Raw genomic sequence first — 24511 nt, 5'->3', positions numbered from 1 at the left:
TAGGGCAAGCCTCTGATGCCAGATCCACACCCGACTGCCAAGTCCCTTGAGAATACTTTTAGATAGCACCTCTTAAGGGCAGGGTTGTCCACCTTAGTAACCCTGGGCCTGCCAGTAGGAGGCACTTAATCTGTATATTGCCTGGAATGTAATTTGAGTGATTTCGATAGTATTGCAGGCATAAAATGTTCTATGTCATTTCTCCCATCCATGAATGTACCCTTTCTACCCTGTTAAGAGTTATAGCCTTATTTCTTAAACTCCATTAGCTTCTCCATAATGCAATCCATATAATAACCCTAATGCTTTAGTAGGGCTTGGCAGAGTGATTTGTACATAGCAGCATTCTTCCAAGATGTGTAGAATGAATTCTGCTCATGGATTATACCTAAATAAGTTCTCACATTTAAATCATAAAACCTACATCCCAGGCTTTGGAAGCACAGAGGGGAAAATAGTATATTTAAGTACCACTCTTAAGAACTTCCCTGAATGTGAGCATGAAGAAAACTAAGCTTCTAAGGAACCTAGGCACCTATTTGATGGAACCAAAATTAGAAGGTACAGAATGAAGCCTTCTATGTGCTCTGCAAAGCCACTGAAATACATCTTTGCAGACATTTAAAACATTTACTTTACATTTAAAACATTTACTTTATGTTTTAAATGTTGAAAGGGTTTGCAAACTATTTCTTTACTAGTCAAATCTTGAAGACAAATAACTTCATCTCTTTGGGTCTCAATTTTCATCTCGGTAAAATCAAGATAACTATCCCTCCTCAGCGGTCCTATGAGGATTAAATGTCATCATGCACTCCAGATGCCTACCACAGGTCTGGCAGACAGCAGTTGTTCAATAAATGGGCAGATCACCACCACCAAAATAAAATACTGGCTCAAGATAAAATCACCAAGCAGACCTTTCCACCATTTCCTGCCTACAAAAGGCACTGAGCATTAGCCACTCTCAGCCTTTAAAATGGGAATCCTGCCTACAGTCTCCCAAACAGCAGTCCCAAAATGCCTGCCTATTCCCTTCTTGGGTCACTTATTCCTAACTTTCAAACAACCATAAGTAAAATGGCACACATCGTGTGCTTTGGGTGCTGAATAAGCAGAACCCTAGCTTTGGCTTGAAAAATGCTCACACCCCAGGATGAAAACTTGGCAGAATACTAGTCAACCCATTTCTGCCTCCCAAAGGCAGCCTCTCATTGTGTGCCAGCCAAAATGAGACTTCTGCAGCCATTGTGACTCTATCAAAGGCGAAGCCCAGAAGTAAACTGTTGGCCTCTTTAACATATATTTCTGATTCACTTCCTAGAGTGCTCATCACAAGAAAATTTAAACAAAAGCCCTAACATCTACACAACACAACATTCTCTTTGCCAAGGAGATGTAGCAAAAAGGAGAGTATGGGCTAACCTAGGGTTCCAAGCTTGGAGACCTGATATAACTTCTAAGTTGAGTTCGCTAAATGCTAATTAGTAATCCAAAGAACAGAAAAGGTCATAAACAAATAGAAAGGTACTTCATTGCTAGAACCAGAAAAAGAGAATTCCAAGCCACCCAAATTACTCCCTATCCTGGAATTTCCACATCACCAAAAAAGTACCCAGAAGTCCTATTCCTAAGAATAACCACAAAATAACACAAGCCACATTCTTAAAGTTCCAAATATCTCACTTGTGAAGTATATGCCAAAAAGATTCTGTGATATGTCTCCAAATGTTCCTTATATTTGGAGGGCAGTAACCCTGAACCCCATATTTTTTTTTTAATTTTTATTTGTTGCTTTGAAGACTGCAAAGCACTGGTATAAAGGCAAGAATAAAGACCTGGGCTCCAGGCACACCTGGAACCCCATATTTTTAAAGAAGTGAATTTGGAAACAGTGGCTGAAAAAGCATTTGACATTTGCGCAAAAGGTAACGACAGTCCAACCTCATGGAAGACAATTCAAGACTTAAAAGATGCAGATAGGGGACAACGATTTCCTAACTATACTATACCCAGGTTCACAGAAAGAATTATGGAAATGTGTGCCATCCTGAATGAGAATATTTACTATTTAAGTATCATCAATGAACTCCAATGTGACACTTTTGAACTTCCATCCTTCCAAAGCTTTCTCAAGTTCACAGGTGGACCACACTATTATGACTGGATTTTTTTCTACTTACTCTTGCAAGACTATTTCTCACCAAAAAGAAAAAACCTATCTGTTGAATTTACATTTATATGTAAACAAAGATAAAAAACAGCTGCATGTAATTTGATATTAACCTATCCTAGAGTGTTGCTACAACATGCAAAAACCCCTACCAGCAGCACCAAATACCCTTATCACCTGCTGCACAAACAGAATACAGTAACACTATCTGAATGTACAGAAAGAAAAAAAGTTAAAGTAACTGACAGCTCTACTAGGAGGCACTGAAAACCTTATCTGGAAGGAAAATAGCCCTACAGTCTAATCAATGTCACATCCTTTAGAGGATTAGTACATGAAAAGGATGCAAACTGCTCCTGTATCAGCATGTTCCAATTTATTACAATTAAGTGAAGGACAGTCTCCTCATGAGGTTGAATGCCTGGCAACTCTGTTTCATCTCAAATACTAACCATCAGGCTAGTGAAACAGACTGACAGTTCACAGAGGAAAAACAAAACAAAACAAAAACCATTTACCTCTTGCTCTCAAACACATTTAGTCTGGTGATAATTCTCCAACCACTTCAAAATTTATTTCGATCACCTAACAAATGACTCCAGAGAGAACTCTAGAAGCAGTCTGAAATGGAATTAAACATTCAGACTAATTTACAGCACCTGGCAGGCAGGCACCACAGAAACCAGCTCTAACAGAAGTCTCTTACCTCCTAAAATCTCGAAGTTCTTTGCTTCAGAATACCAGTTCTATATTAAAGTAGTAGTGAGTATCAAAGCCAGTGTACCAAGAGCAGTTTTTCTATTGTGTTACTGGGGACAGAACTCAGGGGCACTCTACCACTGAACTACATCCCAGTCCTTATTTTTGAGATGGGGTCTAAGTTTCCCACACTGGTCTCCAACTTGAAATTCTCCTGCCCAAGCCTCCCAAATACCTGGGATTACAGGCAAAGGACAGTTTGCCTACAAAAAACTCAAGCTTCCCAATATTAGAGTGGCTATAGTATTCCCAATATTAGGTGGCACTAAACCTGAAAGAGCTATCCCTTCTGAGAGAACCATCTCTCTCCCTAACTTCCACCTAATACTGCCTTCTAGTTGGAATAGGCTTGGCTTGTGTGGAGAAGTGGTGCTTTATGGCAGAGACGGCACTGAATTCCAATGCAAATGTCCTGTTTTTATTGAGGTTGCAGAGGCTTATGCAGCTTCTGGGCTTGCAAGTTTCTCCTTATCCATCCCACCTTATCGCCAACTCACTTAAATTTTGGAATAAATCGCTTTGCCCTTGACCCTGCCCCTGGACACCCTCAACGCTTTACTGGAGGATCCAGATAACCGGAGCTGTTATTTCTCAGCCTTGGGTCTCCCCTGTCTGGTCAGCACTGCAGGCTGCATCGGCCTCATATCTCCCTTTCCAGCCTATGGTTTCCCTGCAGACCTGGCGCAGCAGCTCTGAGCCCTGCCAAAGCCAACGCTGCGAGAGGAGCCGGCTGGAGAGTTGTTTGTACAGATCTCCTTCCACCTGGGCTTTCGGGGAATTTAGGCATTAGCCGGGAGGAGACAGTCCCAGCCTGACTTATTCTTTGCGATTTTTCCACCAGCCCTCATCGGTGCAGCTAAGCCTGCCTGGCCGCGGAGAAGTGCGCTCACTGCCCATCTCCCTGTCCCTTACTGGTGACCTTGGCCTTCCTGCTAGGATTCTCAGCCCTTGGTGGCGCGACGCCACCTACTTCGCGGGTTAGCAAAGGGTCACAATGATGTGGAAAGGCAGAGCAGACCTGCCTGACACCCAGGCTGGGTGCAAGACAGGCAACGGACTTCCCTCTTCTTTCTCCTCGGGTGTGCAGAGAGCTCGTTTCAGCCCTTCCCCACCTCCAGTCCCTAGGCCTTCAAACGTGTAGGACCCCCGAAAATGCGGGCAAACGGGGAAGGGGTCTGCAGGTCTCAAGTTCCCTATGCACCCAAGAGTGGGCTTGGGGACGGGTCCGTGAGGGGGTGTGGCTCCCCCTGCCCCCACCGTCGCGGTCCTCCCCAGTTCAGAAAGCAAGAGCATCCCGCTGCCAGGCGGCGGCGGCGCGGGGGCAGCGAGCCAGGGTCCCCGCGGCCGGGCCGGGGCACTCGGCCGCGACCTACCTCCTCCAGCAGCGTGACGGTGTTCCTGCAGTTGTGCAGCCGCGTGGTGAAGCTGGACGTGGTGGGCGAGTTGTAGTCCTCGGTGGTCTCGGCGATGAACTCGGACACGGAGATCTGGTCCGGCATCCTGCCGGGGGGGACGAGACACAAGCGGGGGCGGGGGGTGAGTCACGGCGCAGGCTCCCGGGGCCGCGGGCCGCCCGGGGCTCATGAACGCCCCGCGCGCAGCCCGGCGCCCGGCCTGGCGCGCTCCCACCCGCGGCGGCGGGAGGAAGGGCGGGCGAAGGCGGGCAAGGGCGGTGCTCGGCGCCGGGCCCTTCAAACTCCGAGCGGCGCGCGAGGCCGGGGGCTCCGGGGGGCCCGCCTTCCTGTGCTCATGCCGGCGGCGCGGGTCGGGGCGGGCCGGCCGGCTGCGGCGGCTGCGGAGCGCTCTGACAGGCGGCGGCGCGGCCCGGCCGACTGAGCACACACTCCCGCGGGCGGGCGGGCGGCGCTCCCGCTGCAGTCACGGGGACAAACAAGGAAGTGCTCTGCGCACGCGCGCCCCCCCGCGCGCCCCCGCGCCGCCCCCGGCCCGGCCCCGCTCCGACGCGGGCGCCCGGGGCGGGCGGGGGCTGCGAGGCTGGCGGGGCGCCGGAAGCGCGCGTCCCCGGGCCGCCCCCGAGCGGTTACTTCAGCGAGCTGGTTACGCGAGCGTTGTGCAAAAGGGGACCAAAAAAGTTGTACGCGTTCTTTTTTCGTCCCGTGTGGGTGCAGGAAGCCAGGCCGGGAGAGCCGCCTCCCGCTGCGAGGGCCGCCGGCCGCGCGAGGGGGCGCGGGGCGTGGCGCAGGGGTGGCCCCGGGGCAGCTTGCAGCTCGCCCGCGCTGCAGCCGCGGGAGGCTCGTTCTGTGCGGTGGTTGTGGTCGCTAAAATGCTGAGCGAAGACCAGCGAAAGGATTTTGTTTTTATAATTTCCTACTCTTTTCATTTGCACTCCTCCATCCCAAACCCGGCGAAATGACGAGAATCAGGGAGTGTAAAGGCATTTCCCAGGTGCAAATGGTGTCCGATGCCAAGCGAAGCCAAATTTCAGCTGAAAAAGATGCCTATTTTTTAAACTAGCTCAGTCTACTGTCGTTAATGCAAAAAATGTAATTCCTCACCATTGGCTGCAGATGAAATTGGTTTTACAAAGAAGAAAAAAAAAAGAAAAAAGAAAGCCAGGCCTGTGGGGCGCCTCGTAACTGGCTCCAGTAATTGGAACCTATAGAAGCCTTTGATAGTGACCTTGTAGCTGGTCTTCCTGGTGAGTACCTTAGATAGGGCGGAAGGCTGGCCCTGTGGCCTCCCCTGAGCTGTACTCCTGCCATCTTCTACAGTTAGGGGTCTGTTCTCTGGTCCTATTGGGCCTGGCACTAAGCTGAGGATTTCTGGTCAAATGGAAATGCATCACCTCATGAATCATCAAATATTTATCAGAGCCTATAAAGTGCTTTAGTGGGTCAGTCAGTGACAATGCCCCTGCTCTACAGGAGCTTAAGTTCTGGTAGAGTAACAGAAGACTAATAAATACTCAACAAAAGTGGAGTGAATATAAAGTAGCTCCACAATGGCGTTTGTATGAAGAATGTTCAGGGAAGGCCCCTCAGACAAGGTGAACAAAAAGGCGAGGGAGTGGCAGACACAGATACCCTGTTGGCTATGAGATCTTGGACCCTCAACTGTCTCATATGAAGGCAAAAAGGTAAGGACACCAACCCCAGGAAGCTATTATGAGTTCATGTAAGGGATGACATCTGCTTTGTGTACAGGAAGCCATTAGGAAAGTGTGATGTTCATCTCCCTGTATTGGCCAGGCTGGAACCCTAACTATGCTCCCCGTCAGGTGCTCATCAGTGTCCTCCAAGGGACCATGCTTCAGGTAGGAAAGTGCTTCCATCAACTAAAGGAAGAATCTTCTAAGGGACCGCACACAAATTGCCTTCCTTGGCAAAGTGAAGTGTTGAGAAATGCACTTTGAGAGGCATTATTTTAAAAATTAGTAAATAAATAAACAGGTATCCAATAAACAGAAGTACTTTCTCCCATTAGTACTTTAAAAGCTGAAGGTTCTGGGAAAATCGCCAGGTGGCAATAGCAGGTAGTTAAAAATGGTACCTGTGGGTCACTTACTTCTATGCAGTGGTTGCAGAACATAAGCTTTTGAAGTATGAGCCACCCAGGAGGAAATCCTACTTCTTCGTCCATTGCATCTAGAAAGTTCTATAACTTGGAGCAAATATGGCTGCTACTAGCTTGGGTAATTAAGTTCTCTGAGCCTAAGTAATCCCATGCTCCCCCAAGATGATGAACCTTACACAGAGCACTTAGACTTCCCTGCTCTACTGAGAATGTCTTCTTTCCTCTAGGATAGAAATAAATTCAGACTTTGAATTATTCTTCCCTGTATTCCGAATTGTCATCAAGCACCTGTCACCTCCACTAAGCTGGCAGCTCTTTCCAGCCTCTATATCTGGCAGATAGTAAACAAATACGAGCTCTTATTAAAAGCCTAGAGTTGGTGAATAACTGCCTCAATTCCAGGAGGTCTTGGGTTCCAGAGCTTTGTCCCCTAATAACTGATGCAGTCACCTTGGACCTGGGTGCTATCACTTGTAAAATAAAGGGGTGAATGTGTCAAAATGACTGCACAGAGCCCTCTCAGCTGACTCTGATTTGTGTATATACTGAGCCCTGCACATGCAAGGTGTTAACCAAGGTAAGCTAATTGTGATGGTAAATAGCCAGGGATTTCTTTCTTGACTGAATTCACCAGAGCCCAAGCTGCTGCCATCAATTGCTGTTTCAGTTATGTTATGTATCTGCTCTTCCCTGCCTCCTTTTGCTAAGAAAGGAATATGCAAACAATGAGATATTGTGCTCTGGTAAGTATGCACCCCTCAGACTGGTTTGCAATTAGAAATTTCAAAGGTTCATACCTCAACCCACCATTTCTGGGGTTCATGGGCCATAATCCTCTTTAAAATTTGAAACTGTGCCCCAGTATAAACCATCTGTACCTCTTGTTTTCTCAAATAGCCTGCAGACCATTCCTGGATATCTGAAAGCAAAAAGAGTCTGACGTGGGCAAAATTTAAATGCTGGATTTCTTTGCCTGAAGCTGCCCAGAAATATATACCATCCTTCCCAAACGCAGGAAACCTATATCTGCACTCATTCGTATGCTTGTGTGCACCCAGCTTTATAAGAAGCAAGCAATATCTTTGTTGTCATCATCATAATTTCCCGTGAGGCTGTCCAGTACCTTTGTACCTTTCATCCTACCGAGGGCTACTCACCAGGGCAAGACAGTGGTCTTAGCTAGATGTTCTTTGCCTCCTTAAACCCGGGCAGCAAGAATGGTGGTGGCTTATTCTGGATAGCAATGGCGCTATGACCCCACTGTCATCAGAGACTTGGCTCTGAGTTCACATATCCAGTTGCAGGCCTCACTTCCCATCTGCCTTATAACTAAGAGGCAGCATTTGCAGATGACTGACAGCAAACGAGGGGTGGGGAGTCAGGGGTGCTCTCTGGGCCAAAGAAACCAAGAGGAGCCACGGGTGCTCTGAGCCACAGTACCAGCCAGCGACAGCATGCATCAAAGCCTCTCCAGTGCCTTCCTGGAACGGGGGCAATGGGGAGAGAAAAGGCTTCATGTTACATAAAACTGGGTTTGAATCTGTACTCTGTGACTTATTAGCCTCGTTTTCTCATCTGCAAAATTAGGGTAATGGGTAACAATAAAGCTGTGTTTGGGGTGTTTATGTGAAATGAAATCAGAAGATGTGGATAAAGATGTTAACACATAGTGAATAATCAACCAATGTGAATTCCCTTTGAACTCTTTTTTATGTGAAGTATAACTATAAATACATCTCTGTTCATTCCACAACTCATATCTCTAAATTAGTCACTTGGAGGGAGGAAGAATAAAGGGAGGGGAAAGCTGCATGGTAATTACCAGAGACTAGGATCTCAGATGTGTGAATAGTTTTCAGAGACCTCACTTAATCTTTTCAGTATTCTTTGTGAGGCCAGATCCATTAGTTATGGTTTGGATTTTGTAAGTAATGAAACAGTATCTAGAGTCAATAAGATGAATGCCAATCAGAAGTGAGTTGAGGTCATTAAAAAAAGCCCCATCTTCACAAACAAAACCCAGCTTCTTTAAAGAAGGATATTCTGACTGAAGCAACTTCTGGGAGCAAGAACAGGGGATTCAATTTGCTGGCACATGAGTTAGAAAGACTTGGGCTCACCTTCTGCCGTGCAGCAGTTCTGGGACCTCCTGAAAAGAACATGGTACCTCTGTTTCTCAGCATTCTGAAAATTAAACGAGCTAAGGCACAGGTATTGCTAAGGATGGACGTTGGAACACACATTCCCTTCTTTAAACCTCAGGACAACTTTAAAAACTTAGTATCATTATCCAAATTTGCCAGAGAGGAGTCCGAATCTTCAGGAATACTACAGGATACTACTTTCTGAGCTCCTACCCTGGGCCAGTCTCTGCCCTGGTTCTTGTATATGCAGTGTCTGAAATCATTCACCCAACAGTTCTGAGATGCAAGTAGTAGAGGAACGGGAACTGGAACGCATGTCCCTGAGCCTGGCCAACTCTGGAGCCAGTGTTTTGTCCACTGCCTGCAAAATTGTTCCCTTCACTGTGGCTGGTATTATGTTACTTTGTATGATACAGTGTCTTCCAGCACAGACCACAAAGAAAGTGGTTTCCCTGTTTCACCTGGTAACATATGAATTTCTTTTTCTACCAACTTTAAGTAGTAGAGGAAAGGAAAGTCCTCTGGGGGCAGGAGCAGGGAGGGGTAAATTCGATCTGCCTGTTGTGTCGTCAGGCTCACGTTGCCGTACTCTATGAACTCAAGACTGTTTTCTTCATGTTCTTTGTATGAGTGCTTCCAAGTGCACTCAGGCAATTTTATGAAATATTTTCAGAAAACCTACTCTTAACTCCCAAACGTACTTAATTTAATTTACATGTTTCACATAAAACCACTAGAGTGTTCTCAGTAAGTAAAGAGGAGAACATGGTTTGTTTGGAGACAAAAACCTCTGGTCCCTAACTCTTCCTTCTGGTGGAGGTAAGAGCAAAAGATACAGACAATGCTGGGAACTCACAAGACACATTGTGTGACCATCAAGTGAATAAACTCGGGAATATACTTCTGTCCAATAAGAAATATTATTCCAATACTGTCAGCTAATAATTTCTGTGCATGTTATTTAGCAGATATTATATTATCCCTGTTTTATACGCAGGGAAACCTAAGGCCTAGAGGTCATGTGGGGCAGTGGGGGAGCAGGACTGGGCAGTCTGATGTCACAGTCCAGGTGATTAGCCACAGTGCCCTGTGGGCTCAACAAAGATAATTAATGGGTTGGTAGCCCCGGGATAATCTTCTGCAGCAGTCTGTGTGTTATCTTTTTTCCTTTTTGGGAACTCTTTTCAAGTTGGGAACTCCCGTTTCAAATGCAAGCTTGACTGACCTAGGGAGCGCTTCCCTGGCCCCACTCCTTGGGGATTAATGTTCTCTGTACAGCCTTTCTCCCTCTGTGGTGAGCTGTTGAAGGATATTGGCATGGTTTCGAGGAACCTCAGAGTTAGGTACACATGACAAACTGAGAACCTCCCTGTGACAAACAACTCTGTTAATGTCAGGGCTTGGCTGAGAACTCATCTTCCTACTGAGTTTCCTGCAACATTCCCAGATTGTCGATCCCTGGGGGCACTCAGAGGCTAAATCCTATCCATCTCTGTATCACCTACATCCCCCAGGAATTAAAGGAAGGACAGAAGGTCCCTGGAGCTCCAGGCTTGACATTTTACAAGCACCATCTCCTGAAATCTTCCCAGGAACATGGTGAGGTAGCCTGTTTTTTGCTCAGAGAACCTGGACATGGACACGATATGCTCAAGGTCAGCAGTTAGTAAGAGAAATCCTATTCACTGCGGCCTGCATCTGAACCCTGCAGGCCCTTTCTTCCCCATAGAAGGCCTGCCTAGCACAGGCCCCCTGAGGCTCCCATAAATGTGTTTTGAATTGAACTGGCTCCCTTTTATGAGCTACATCATTTCTAATAGAAGTAAAACAACCTCCAAGTGAAGAAAAATTGTGGTGTTTTATAAGAGTCCTAAAAACATGCAATCTATAGGAGTGAAGGATTCTAAGTCTTACTTTATGTCTGAAAAAGAAACATCCACCTGAAAAATCAGAAGAACATCCAGAACATCATCCAGGTTTCTTTTTCTTTGATGATTTAAGTTTAGTCGATCACATGTAACTGTGACCTCTTCTGTGCTATCTCAAAACCAAGAATGTGCCTCTTATGGTCCTTTTCCATGGCACCATTTTCCAAATATTTATATTCCTCCCATTACTCTAGGAACTCCTTGAGAACTTGCGGGGGCGGTGGCGGGGGGGGAGTCCATTCACTGTTATAGCCCCAGAGTCCTGGGTGATTACGAGGTACTTATTGACAGATGGGAAAATGAATGAATGAAAGAACAAGCAATTCTGAATGGGGGAAGGCTGGAGAGGACTTGGGGGAGTTGAACCAGAGAGATGAATGAATCCTGGTTCTTAAGAGTTGCTTCCATTATCTAATATCATCATAAACAACAGGAGCCAGAGAGAATTTCATGAATAATAGGCTTTCCAATTCTTCCATTTTTCCAACAAGGCAACCAATTCCCAGGCAGTCAGGTGATCTGTCAGGCATTCTGGTGCCATTTCTCCATCTTTCTCAGCTATGTTTCAAGGGTGGTAGTGAGAGACCCCATCTTGAGAAACTCCCACCTGCTCAGATTATGTTGGTCTTTGCATCAAAGTATCAAGGAATGTTACTGGCTACTTATCTACTATTTAAAAATCGTAACACCATCACTAGACTGACACCCTTAATTTTAAGAAAGAAGACCTCATCCTATAATACTCACCTGCTATTTTCCTTCTCTCTTCTCCATCTCATTCTCTCCTGTTCCTTTCCTGCTTCCCAAAGCCAATACATTCTAAGTCCTCCCATGTCATCCCTTCCTTTCCTCAAGAGCTACTCTATAACAGAACAGACGTTTTTGTGACCTTAGCACCAAGAGTCAGCTGTGTTATTTTTGTAAGCAAACCACATCTTACCCCAAACCAGTGCAGCCCTACAGCACATGCAGTGAGCAGGTCAAATTTCTCCTTTGCCAAGTCCACTGTTGTGACTGACATTGTTCTTTCCAGTCATTTTCGGAGATGAGATCATTGCCTCCTGAGTCCCTGGGGACGTTCTCTAATGGGTGCAGAGGTATTAGGATGAAGCGCAGTCTTCTCAGTTCTGTTCCAGTTTTTAAACAGGTTGGCAATGTGGATTCCAATTATCCCAGGTTCAGTTCCAACTCAGCCACTTAACAGAGTGTGTTCCTTAGGCAAGTAACTCAATTTTAGTTTATCTTTAAAATGGCAACTATGATAAGACCTTTAGAGTAAGGTTGTGGTAAGATTTAAATGAGATAATCTATGCAAGATGCTTAGCTAAGTACCTGGTGTATAGTGAGTGACTGATGAATGTTAACTACTAATATCATTTTTTAATTCTAAAAAATATATTTTTAGAAGCCAAATTAAAGAAAAAAAGATATACGACTCAGCTCCTGTCATCAAGGAGCTCATAGGTAGGCAGAGATGCCAGATTTCAGCACAATGGATGAAATGAAAGGGAAAAAAGAGGCCTATAAATGTAAAGTCCAAGGAAAGGTGGTTTCATGGTTCATGCCCCCTCTCTGATTTGTCCAAAGTCCTGCCAGGTCTATTTCAAAGTTGATGCTCCTCTGAACTATTACTCAAGAAGGATTAAAAAAAAAAGATAGATGGTAGCTCTCAGCAATGAGAGGTAAGTCACACGGAATGCGAGGGCAGTTGGCTTCTTTTCCTCAGCCAAAGCTTTTCACCACCTCCACTGGCCTCATTCTCCTTGTGATTAAAACTAGCAGCCTGGGGCAGATGCTTTCTGAGGTCCCTTGGGCAATAACATCACATAACTCCATGAATTATTTTTTGACAGCGGTGTAACAACCAATCCCACACACCAAGAGGCTCCCAGCTCTGCTTCAGAGGGCACTGTCGAGCTGAGAACTGTCGAGAGGTAACCAGTTCTGGGAGGGGCCCTCTTAGGGAAATCCTATACACAGGAATCTGTCAGTAGACCAAGGTCACCCTTCAATATATGACTTCACCTGCAGTGTATCTGGACAATGAGCTGTATGATGAAAGAATTGCACCATGATTTTGTCAAGTGTAGGGCACTGCTCCCCTCAAAACAGGACACCTGCTAACCCACTGCTGAGTTTTCTTCTTGTTGCATGCAACTGGTTAACATTCGTCTCAAATGTGAACATTCCAAATTACGCTAGGAGTGCTCATTAAAATAAAAAAATTAATCTCTACAATTGCTAGCAAACCTTCTGACAGATGTATCTAACTTCTATTCCCTATTGTTTTTTTTTCCTTGTTTTTTGTTTGCTTTTGAAAAACTATCAGTTTTGCTCTGGCCTTAGAGTTTTGTTTTCTTTTAGTTTTTTGTTTTTGCGGTACTGGGGATCGAACTCAGGGCCTTGTGCTTTCGAGGCAAGCACTCTACCAACTGAGCTATCTCCTCAGCCCTGGCCTTAGAGTTTTAAAAGTATTAAGCACGCTAATTTATAAAATTTCTATGTTTTAAAGGATATCAGAAAACTTACAGTTGATTGGCTCTGGAGGTTATTTTCAATATATTCAGGAGTTTTATTATGTGGATAAACTTTTCCCCTACTATTTGGGTTTAAAAATTTAACTTTCATTTATCCTCAACTAATTTTAACATCTTGAAACTTCAGCAGTCCCGACAAACCTTTAGGTCATTAATTACATTTTCTGACTGCCCTACAACCCCTTCTTTTAGGAACTATCCTTCTTTGAGTTCTTGTGATTCTCAAGAAACTGGCAATCATCTGTCTGCCACCTTCCCAACCAAAGGTCTGGACCAAGGCTGTCCATCCAAGTGTTCCAGGCTTCTGGAAAGGGCACTGGCTGGAACCCACTCACTTGGCATTTAACTCGAGCAAAACCAATCAAAATCCCTATTGGAGGAATGCTGTAGATGCCAGGTAAAGAGCGACGTGACCTTTCTCTACAAGGCTCAGCTCAGGGACTTAGTAGGCCTCTATCTTTGCCACCCGTGAGAGCTCTTGCCTAAGAATGATCATAACCAAAAGATGGCAAGAGAGGGGCAGGGGGTGGTTCCTAGGAACACCATTTGACCACTGGTCCACAGGATCTACCCTATGCCTGCTGCTAGACCAGCCATTCCTTGGAATTCCCAGTTAGTTATGTGAACAACTATACTTCTTTTGAGTGTAAGCTAGTAATTTGGATTTCTACCACTTAAACTAAAAATGCCCTGGCTAATCTTTTCCTGAGCAGCAGTACAATCTTCAACACTTAGTTAACGTGTGATCTTGAACAAATATCACTGCCTGAGAGCCTTGGCTCTTCACTGGTAAAAAGGGATATTAATATCCACCTCAAAGAACTGTTTCAAGGAATAAATTAGATAATACACATAAAAGAATGGGAGAAAGTATTTGCAAATCATATCTCTGATAAGGGCAGAGTGTCTAAAATGTATGTACAATTCCAGAAGAAAAAAGATTAATTACTAATTTTAGAAATAGTCAAAGGAATTGGATAAACATTTCTCCAAAGATATACCAACAGATAAGAAGCACATGAAAAGATGCTCAACATTATTAATCATTAGGGAAATGCAAATTAAAGTCACAACAAAGCACTACCTCACACCCACCGGAATGGCTATCATCATAAAGAAGGAAAATTTAAAATATTGCTGAGGACGTGCATCGGTTGGGACTGCCCCACGTTGCTGGTAGCAATGTAAGATGGTACAGCAGCTTCAGGAAATAACCTGGAAGTCCTCAGAAGGCTAGACACAGTTACCAGCTGACCAAGCAGCTCCACTCTGGGTCAGAATCCACATTTGAAATCCTAATCCCCAAGGTGATGGTATTAGACAGTAGGGCTTTGACAGGGAATTAGGTCACGAGGGTGAGCCCTCCTGAATGGGAATCGTGCCTTAGCAAAGAGCTCTCTGGCTCTTTTTCAGCCAGATATGGACACAATGAGGAGCTACAAGTCTGCAGTCAGGAAGAGGGACTCCCCAGAACCCAACCACGCTGGCCTCTTCACAGTGCACTTCCAGCCTCTAGAATGTGAGAAGAAGTTCTGTGGTCCATTAGCCACCCCATCAGTGGTGGTTTGTTATAGCAGCCTGAACTAAGACATGCTCCCAGGGATATACACAAGAGAAAAGAAAACATGTCCACACAGACGCTATACATGAATGTTACAGCATTATTGTTAATCGTCAAAAAGCAGAAGCAAACCGGAATGGATGAACAAAACTGTGGTATAGCCATACAATGGAATATTATTCAGTCATGGAAAGAAAGCAAGTACTGAGAGGTGCTACAATACGGATGAAACTTGAAAACATTATGCAAGTGAAAGAAAAGTGTTACGAAAGGTCACATATTGGATGGTCCCATTTATATTAAATAACCAGGAGAGGAAAACCTGTAGAGACAGAATGTCAGTGAGTGGCTGCCTGGGGCTCAGGGGAGGGGATGGTGGGAAATGGTGACCAATGGTTACAGGGTTTCTTTTGAGCAGTGATGAAGATGTTCTGGAATTAGACCACGGTGTTAGTTATACAACTCCAGGAGTACACCTCAAAGGGGAAAACTTCATGCTATGTGAATTCTAATATCAATTTAAAAAACAACCACTGCAGGGATGCAGGTAGAAGGCACAATATGCCCATCAGTAATAACTATAATTCTATGATTTAGCATCAACTGTGTACATATTTGATATATGTGATTTTGCTTAACCCTCACAACAACCCTACAAAGTAGCTATTACTTTCTTCATATTTAGTGGATAGGAAATTGAGGTTCAGAAAAGTTAATATCAGTTCAAGGTTCTGCAATTAGTAAGTACTGATTCAAACACAGTCTATCTGATTTCAAAGTTCACTCCCCTTCCACTGTACAACACTCTTTGTACCAAAACTCCTCTTGTTGGATGTGGCTGCTGTTATACCCTCTATCTGGTCTCCCCTCACTTAGTAACAAAGCCCCCATTTAATTCAGGGCAGCAATAGATACAGCTAAAAGACCCATCTTCCAGTCTCTCTCCTAGCTGGTATGACTGAGTAGCCAAATCTAGCTGTTGACATGTAAGCAGAAATACTATTTAGAACTTTGGGGAAAGTATGTTAAAAAAAAAAAAAAAAAAAAAGAGCTAACATGTAACCTGACTGGACTGAAGGAAGGTGCCTGTCCTTCCCCCTTTTCCTTCATTCTGCTGCCTGTAATTTAGATGTGATGGCTGACTTGTTGGTAGCCATTTTGGATCATGAGGCAATATGCTAAGGGTGGCAAAACCAGAGACACAGAAAAGGTTTGGGTTCCCAATAACCACATAACCACAGAGGTACCATCTGGTTTTAGATTCTATCCAGACTTCTCTGGTCTGAGAAGAAAAGGATGAAAAAAAAAAAAAAATCTAATTGCTAATGTTATCTGGGTTTCTGTTTAGATGCAGTTGAAATCTAATCCTAACTTACACACTGGGCCCATAAAAATGCTGATCCAACTAAGAATATATGAAAACAGCGAATCTCAGAAACAGTCAAATTAAAATTATTCTAACAGAGTCCTAACTTGTCCTTTATGTTTTAGATTCTATACTTAGAGGCATAGCAATTCTATTGAATTATTCTAAAGACAATCACCAAGGGCTATTTTGGAGCTATAGAATCACTGAAAAGACTGGGCTCAATTCACCAAACACAGACATTACATCTTACATGCGCTTAAATTTCATCTCAGAAATTGCTTGAAAAAAAATCAGCCACAGAGGAGCCAACAGGCTCCCACAGAGTGGATTTCTGAAGAAGCAACTTTATTTACACAACCTTTGCACAATTTGGTTAAGGGAGAGGAGACAGGGAAGATTCCAAACACAGAGTAAGATGATTAAGCTCAGAGACATCTTTGCTTTAAAATCATGTTCTGTCCAATCCTTCCAGGGCAATCACTTAAAATTCCAGAATTATTTTCCTTGCCAGAAAGACAAATGGCAGCAGCCTTTCCACAGCAGAAATAGAAGCCCACTTTTGCTATTTATCTACTTAAATGAGATTGATGTTGTATTTATCAGTCAGTGTATTATTTATAATCCCACAGCAGGTTGATACAGTATTGTTGGGTCAGAAGGTCTTTTCTCTGATCATCCTTCTTTCTCTAGGGCTTTTTAGGATTCAAACCACAATGACGTGAGGATGGAATATTTGGGGGAAGGGAAGATTTTTCCACACTGTTTTTTTTTTTTTTTTCTTCTTTTCTGTAGCTCGATATATCTAATTTTGCACATACTGTGAATGGCTAGAGCTGGTAACCCAAGTATTCTTTATGAGAACAAAGATGCTGGTTTTATTTGATATTATGTGCAATCATCTGAGGGAATGCAGACCTTTCTCCAGATCTTGGGTGAAATTTTTACCCCAGTCTTTTCTAAGAGTGCATTTGTACACACACACACACACACACAGGCATGCACGCATGCATGCACACAATCTCATCTTTTCTAGAACACAGGAGCCAGGAAGTAAACAACTTAGATCCCTAGGCAGCAAGTTCATTTCTACAAAGTCCATGCACTAAAGCCTACATACTAAGCACACAGATGCACCCCTCAACCCACACTTGGCCCTCGATTTCTCTTACACATAATTCTAGCCATTCTGGTGAGCTGATTTTAGGCTTTCAGCAAACCAAACAGAGCACTTATGCTGGGAATACTGAAAAGGAGCCATAAGGAAAGGAAAACGAAGTACCAACCACATACTAGAAATTTGCTAGCACACTGCCCCACAAAAAAGAAATTCTAAACACACAAGTATGCTGAGGAGGGCAAACCATTCCACTCATCTGATCCCAGACTCAATAATAAGCAGTATTTGAAAACGATGGACCGCTTGTAATCACACAAGGGTTTGAGGCATGACACATATTCCAAGCGCCATGTCCATGCAGGTCTTTGTAGAAAGGTTCCCAATCAAAATAGCAAGAATAACATAAAATAAAGAAGTCTTGGTGCTCAAAGTCCTTAGCAAAAATGCAGCTCCCTTAGAAAAAGCATCAGTGGCCAAGCTGAGCACAACACTTAGAAGCCAAAAGGCCTGGGATGCAATCCTGGCACTGCTGTTTACAAGCTGCATGGCACTGGCCAAAGGCTCAACTCAATACGGACACACATTCCTCATCTCCAATGGAGCCGATGACAGCAACTTCGGGTTTTGTTGCGAACACTAGATCAGCTAATATACGTGAAAGTACAACATCTGTGTCCCACAAATGTCCATTCGATCCAAAGAAGTGAGATCTTACTATGGCATAAACCCTCATTCATTCAACAAAATATTATTATAAATATGATTTACTCTGATGATGTCAACTAAACTCAAAGGAAAATATAAGCTAGGAATTTCACTCCTAGGTATATGCCCAACAGAGTGTGTACATATGTTTGCCAAGAGACATGTATGATAATGTTCATGGAAGTATTGTATAATTAATACAATATGTGCAAAGGCACAGAAAAAAAATCTGCTTTTCAAAATAACAATTCTGCTGCTGTGAAGACCCTGTGGTCTACACTTCAATCCCTAGTCTTCATATTCCAGACTACCTGTGGTCCTAAATAGTAGAAATGTCTTTCCACTGTATTTTTAATAATGTAATCTGCCCTATTCTCTGAAACCTAAGAAAAGAATATAAGTACAAACCACACAGAAGATATGGTCCAGGCCCTCTTTCACATTCTTTGATTCTAAAAAAGGGGCCAGTTGCTCTAACCAGAAAATGGTCCTGTACCCAGAGATCACATGGCACCTCGTGACTTGAGCCTTCTGACTTTTACCAAGGCTGGTTCCAACACATGTACATTCTTAACAGAGACTGACTATATCCAATCTTAAGTAGGGAGCAATAAAGAGCTGAAATAGGAAAGAAATGAATATGTTCAGCTCTTACAGCAGGCAAGAGTCTTTGTGCTTTCTGATATTTATCTCACTTCATCCTAAACACAGTCCTGTAAAAAGAGAATAATTGTATGGGGCTTAGGGAACATGCCTATCACCAGAGTTACCAAGTGTTTATGTCTGCATTTGAACCTAGTTCTGATGCCAAGTTCAGTTCTCCTTCAACTGCACCATGGTCGAAGGCCACCATGCAGAAGAGACATCGATTCACCATGGATCTGGAATAGATTTGATCTGGGCAGAAGTTTTGTGTTCTAGTGTTTAAACCCCAGATCGTCCCATTATCAACCCTAAAGCCACCAAGTTCTGGAATCAGGTTCCCATGTAATGCAGTCTCCTCTTCAAAATGCAAAAAGGCATTTAGCTAGGGTGACACTTCTGGTCTGGAGTGACTCTCCTGTTTTGCATAATTGCTTTTCAACCACCGTTGGGTTTAGTGAATCGCAAGTTTTGCGCCACTCAATGAACTGGCCCCATTGTCACTTGGTTTGTGGAGAGGAAGCCGAACGATATTAAAGTCAGGCTGACCCAAGTCTGAATCCCAGTCCTCCTGATGGGGCCCGGTGCCCAGCCTCCCAGCCCTGGAAAATGGCAGGAGCCAAGTCCATCTTGGCTTCTTTTCATACAAAGAAGGTAAGAGACTACAAAGATTAGCCTTAAGGATAGTGGTGTAACTCTTCAGAGCCCCGTCTACAAGACAACCAGGATACCCTCAAAGTGAAATGTGAAAGAGGCTGTCACCGTAAAACCTCCTGTCATCCCCGCTCCTCAGCCCCAGTCTCTGTCCCTCAGCAGAGTCGGCTTTGGGATCTGAGCCTAACTGAACTCATCGGCTGCCTTACATTCCCCACCTGCAGGTTTGCTACCCCTGTGTCCTAACTGATCCATATTGCTGGTCTTGGCTTAGACAGCCACCTTTCCTGGTGGGCACCTGATGGACAGGGAGCAAGGCCCTGGACTAATGTCAGGGTGGTTTATAGTTATTGACTTGTCTTTAGTCTCAGGGATCTAAACCCTGGAATCTGTGGTCCATAGGTCACAAGTCAGTCTCCCTGGTTAATATTCTATGGGTCACTACAGGAATGAACCATGAAGGAGACCCTCAGAAATGGCTGGGAAAACAGGCCCGCAGGGGTCTGGCTATGGCTGGAGGTGGGAGGAGCAAAGAAGAAATTTTTTAAAAAGTAATAAAGGCAGAAATAAAAGCAAGCAAGAAAGAAAAGAAAGTGAGGTCTCTTCTCGTTTCCCTGGGAAGGGTTCTGAAAGGCTTAACAGCAAGCCGAGGCAAGCGGGCTCCTCCTCACCAAGAAAGGGAGGACAGGAAGGGCCCGGCCACTGCTGCCCGCCAGCCACTACCAGCGCTTTACCTCTGTTAAGGCTCGGTTACTTCTCACACCGTGGGAGTGGCATTGGATGAGGAAACGGAGGCAAAGGAAGGCTAAATACTTTCTTGACGTCCTGGCAAGCAGGTCTGTGTGATTTCAAGGATGCAATAGTTTTTCTCTGTCCTTTGTCTCCAGCACAAAGTTTGCTAAGGTACCTGAGAAACAGCCAAGTGGGAACACACACACTTCCACTTGATCTGACAAAGAGGTTATACCCCCGCCCCCCGCCTCATCAGAGACACAAACACACATTCACGTACCACACACATTCACACTTAAAAAAAAAAAAAAAAAAAGGAATTATCAGCCCTTTGGAATTATAGTTTTCCTTTCTGATTCCTCAATCCAGCAAATATATGGGCTCCCAGATGCACACACTACAGCAATTCAGGCTGTTTTTCTCTCTCTCTGGCTGGGAACTCTTCTTCAGATGATTTCAATTTGGAAGAGAGGGCCTCCTACCCATGAAGCACGGAGACAGGGCCATGCGGCTGGGCTGGGCAGGGTGCCCTGAGCGCCAGCGTGTCTGCCAGGCCCACACAGCCAGGTCCAACGGACTCTGCACTGGGGCTGCTTCTCCCGTCCTTATCTGAGGAATTCAGGCAAAGGCTGAGCGACAAGGGCCAGTGATCTCAGTAATTGTGGCGGCATGTAGCTGGTATGACATGAGCCTGGCATTTACTTGCTTCTTCAATTAAAAAAAAAAAAAAGTCGTGTTTGTCATGTCAACATCCAAGTTGAAATGGCGCAAGAGGTGTACAAAAGTTTTCTAAGAGCCACTGGAAAGAATCAGACTGGCACAGAGTAACAGGGACTGTGCCATTGTCTTCCACGTCACCAACCTCCCAAACAGCAGGGACAGACAGACACACCCACACTTAGAATTCCCCAGCCCAGGCATGAGTGACAGGCAGACAGTGCAGAAGGAGTCTTTTTATCAAAGCTCAGACCCTCGCTATTTATGCAACACGCGATGCCAGGGCACCTCCGAGCTGCTGGCCTCTGTGCAAGGTGTGCAGGCGTCAGCACGAGGAGCAAGGCCACCATTCTTGATGGAGTGTGCAGACGGCCCTCCATGCCCTCCTGTGTCCTTCCCTTCCACCCTGGACAGGTCTCAGAGCCCCCTGGCCCTCACTTCCAGCCCACTTCAGGCAAAGGGTCTACTGAAATGAGACTGTAGGGAGAACACCTGGGGAGGGCCGTGTTCCCTCCTCTCCAGGCCCCGGGTCTCTCGGCCCTGTCTGAAGACCCTCCCCACAGAGCCTCTGGCTCCTGCTTCCCAGAGGTGTCTCCTCCCTTATCCCTTCAGAGCCTCAGGGGGACCAGGGTGCCCCACTGTTCCCCTGTTTTCCCTGCCTCCTCTTCTCCTGAATTCAGTTCTCCTGAGTCTCTCCTATTTGGGGCCTACCATCTGCTTCTTGCTGGAACCCGAACTGATACAGGGAGGCAACAATACAAACAATTACAGTATGATGCAAAACAATAAAAGACAATACTGCTTCCCAGCAAGCTGCAAGAACGCTGGAGTCTAATTGCTTGGGGTGTGCATCCTGGCTCCACCACTTACTATCTCTGTTAACCTCTTGAATCCTCAGTTTACACCTCTGAAAAATGAGCTTAATACTAGTGCTTAATAAAAAAAATGAGCTTGATACTAATGGGAGGGGGTGAGGATTAAATGAGATAATACACGTATTAGACACTTTGTCAAGGCTGATACACACTAGCAGGCATTCTTAGCTAACTGTGTGGTTCCTTCCACAGAGTGCCAAGAGACTGATGTGCCAGGACAATTGGGAACGAGGGACAGAGAGAAAGAGACAGGCAACGATAAAGGGAATTGGGAAGGACTGCACAGAGGAGGTGATGTTGAGTCGCCTCCTGGAGAAGTTAGCTGGCAGGACTGCGGGCATGGTGCTCCAGGCAGAGGGCACGGGGCCTGACACCTGCAGAGGTGGGGACGTGGCTGCTCACTGCACAACATGGGCTGTTTTTCTCTCTCTCTGGCTGGAAACTCTTCTTCAGATGATTTCAATTTGGAAGACAGGGCCTCCTACCCATGAAGCACGGAGACAGGGCCATGCGGCTGGGCTGGGCAGGGTGCCCTGAGCGCCAGCGTGTCTGCCAGGCCCACACGCTGTGGGATGAGCACCATCACTGGAGAGAGAGGTAGGGGCGGCCTGTGAAGGCCTTGGAAGTCAAGCCAAAGAGCTGGGTCTTGGTTCTAGAAGCCACAAAGAGCTTTGAAGCTGGCAGTAGACATGAACAGGTTTGGTGCTTAGAAGGTTCAGCCTGGCCATGATGTTGGCTCTGAGTGGGGCACAACACGAGCACACAGTGGGTGCTTTGCATGTCGCTGGATGAATGATGCACACCAGCAGAGTTCTGTACTGCAAAATCCGCCACCTCCCCACCTCCCTGCTCGCTCCCTTCCAGGACATGCATGGTCCAGGCATCTTACAGGCACAGGTCTTTCCACGTTTTCTTGTCGGATCTCATTAATAATAATTAATATTATCAAAGTATAAGACAAATATATATTTGGTATTTGTCCCTGGTTCCTGGCAACAATCTCCTAAAATCCTTGCAATCTCCTGAGTGGTGAGTGCCTCTTTTTTTTCCCTCCTACAGTGCTGGGACTTGAACCCAGGAGCTCCTGTCAGCGCTCTGCCACTGAGCTATAGCCTCCAGCCCCAACAGAGTGTCTTTTGCATGCTGCTGAGATGACTTTGGGGGCTAAATAATTTCAGGAGGGTCTCCAGAAAGACCTTTAGGAAACAGAGAGGGGCTGAGGGCAGGATTCCGTCACCAGTGGCCAAAGATTCAATCAATCATGCCTACATAATGAAAACTCATAAAAGTCCCTGAACTACAGGGATGAGGGACAGGGAGTGTCCAGGTGGGTGAGCGCAGCCATGTGCTGGACAGGCAGCACCTCCGGGTGGGCGTGCTGGTCAGGTCTCCTCCCCTTCTCCACATATTGTCTTCAGTGCCTCCTCCATGTGGTTGTTCCTGAGTTGGATTCTTTATTAAGAAATCAGTAATGGTAAGGAAAGTGTTTTCCTAAGTTCTCTGAGTTGTTCTAGCAAATTGTGGAACCTAAGAAGGGGGTTGTGGGAACCCCTGAATTTACAGGTGATTGGTCAGAAGTACAGGTGGCCCCTGGGACTTGCGACTGGCATCTCGGCACTAAACCAAATTGTTGGATACCAGTTGATTTTGGAAAATCAGGGGATTGCTGGGTGTGGAAAAACGCCGTACATCTGGAGTTATAAGTGGTGTCAGAAAAAAGACATGGCATCCATCAATACTACTTGACAGTATGCAGGACACTGTCTGCCCTGTTCCTGATGTGGGACACTCCTGGGTCACACCAGCAGGTTGACCCAAGAGAACAACAGGCTTCTGGGTGGTGCTGCCCACTGACTCAGCCACTGACTCAACTGTCCCCCTGGGTGTGGCAGCTGGAGGCACTTGGGACCAGCAAAATGCCACACCCTGAGCCTGGCACACCCAGTGTCCCTGTTCCTTGTCCTCAGGCTCAGAGGTCCAGAAACTAGAATACTAGCCAGGAAGTCTCTCCTCTGTCACTACCACCCAAACACCTACCGTGAGTGAGAGCAGCCAGTCTGCATCCAGGGATGTGCTGGAGACATGTCCTTCTCCTCCTCTAAGGCGCATCTCTGCTGAGCACCCACCTGCCCCCCAAAGCACAGCCTGTGGCAGGGATCTGAATGCAAGCAGTTTATTTGGGAAGCGATCCCAAGTGGATGACTGGGGGGATTAGACAGGTATGGGAAGAAAGCCCACATGGGAGATGAAAGAGCAGATGACGCTGCAAGTAGTGGGCTCAGCCCCACTGGGGACCCTGGGAAACGCTACAGAACATGCCCCCAAGCTGTGCAGCTGAGGGATAAGGAAGCTGGAATTCTCCAGCTCTGGCCACTGGCCGAGGGCTGTTCCCTGCACCCCTAGGAGACCCACGTGCAGCCTGACTACACCAGAGAAAGCCCTCGGGAGCAGCAGCCCAGGCTGCTCCGGGTACGAGAAACCAGCGTGCACCCAGGCTGTGCAGGGAGAGCCCACTAGTGTGGTCGAGGACCCCGACACCCAGATGTAGCCCCAGTCCTCATGGGCAAGCGTGGGCCAGGAAGAGCGACTGTAACCCAGGCAGGTGAAAGTCACACCTCAAGGTGTTCCCGTGGCAGTGCTGTCCACCAGCAAGAGAATGCATGTGGTTTCAAATCCTCAGCAGCCACAGGAGAAAAGTAAAAAGAAACAGATGAAGTTAATTTTAATAATAGGTCATTTAAGCTGATAGATCCAAAATAATATTATTTCCACATGTCATCAATAGAAAAATTATTAATGAGACATGTGCATCCTTTTTCCTCAATGTCTCTGAGAACTGGCATCTGTTATGCTCACAGGACAGCTCAACTTGGACAAGCCACATTTGAAGTCCTTAGCAGCCACTTGTGGCTGGCGGCCAGTATGTTGGATGACGTAGGATTTGAGCACCACTGAGGAGTGCCTACCCCAAGCCAGCAATGGATGGTGACCATAGCTTCCCAAGGTACCTAAAGTGACATCTAAGCTCTGCACAAGGTCTCAAGGTTCTCCCTACATGACCAGT

The 24511-nt window shown here is 45.7% G+C and overlaps 1 protein-coding gene across 8 annotated transcripts in view; it reads right to left on the bottom strand.

The window, feature by feature from the left end:
* Asap1 (ArfGAP with SH3 domain, ankyrin repeat and PH domain 1) overlaps positions 1–24511 on the bottom strand; it is a 330237-nt gene that overhangs the window by 256492 nt on the left and 49234 nt on the right. For all 8 annotated transcript variants that reach the window (XM_047548811.1, XM_047548846.1, XM_047548821.1 and 5 more), the window contains exon 3: positions 4306–4432. In XM_047548811.1, the coding sequence (XP_047404767.1) occupies positions 4306–4432 (127 nt within the window). The remainder of the gene's footprint in view (positions 1–4305; positions 4433–24511) is intronic.

This window comes from Sciurus carolinensis, chromosome 1 (genome assembly GCF_902686445.1).
Source record: "Sciurus carolinensis chromosome 1, mSciCar1.2, whole genome shotgun sequence".
In the NCBI taxonomy this organism is placed as follows: Eukaryota; Metazoa; Chordata; class Mammalia; order Rodentia; family Sciuridae; genus Sciurus; species Sciurus carolinensis.
Note: the sequence above shows the minus strand (reverse complement) of the source record. Positions and strands in the feature narration are given on the sequence as shown.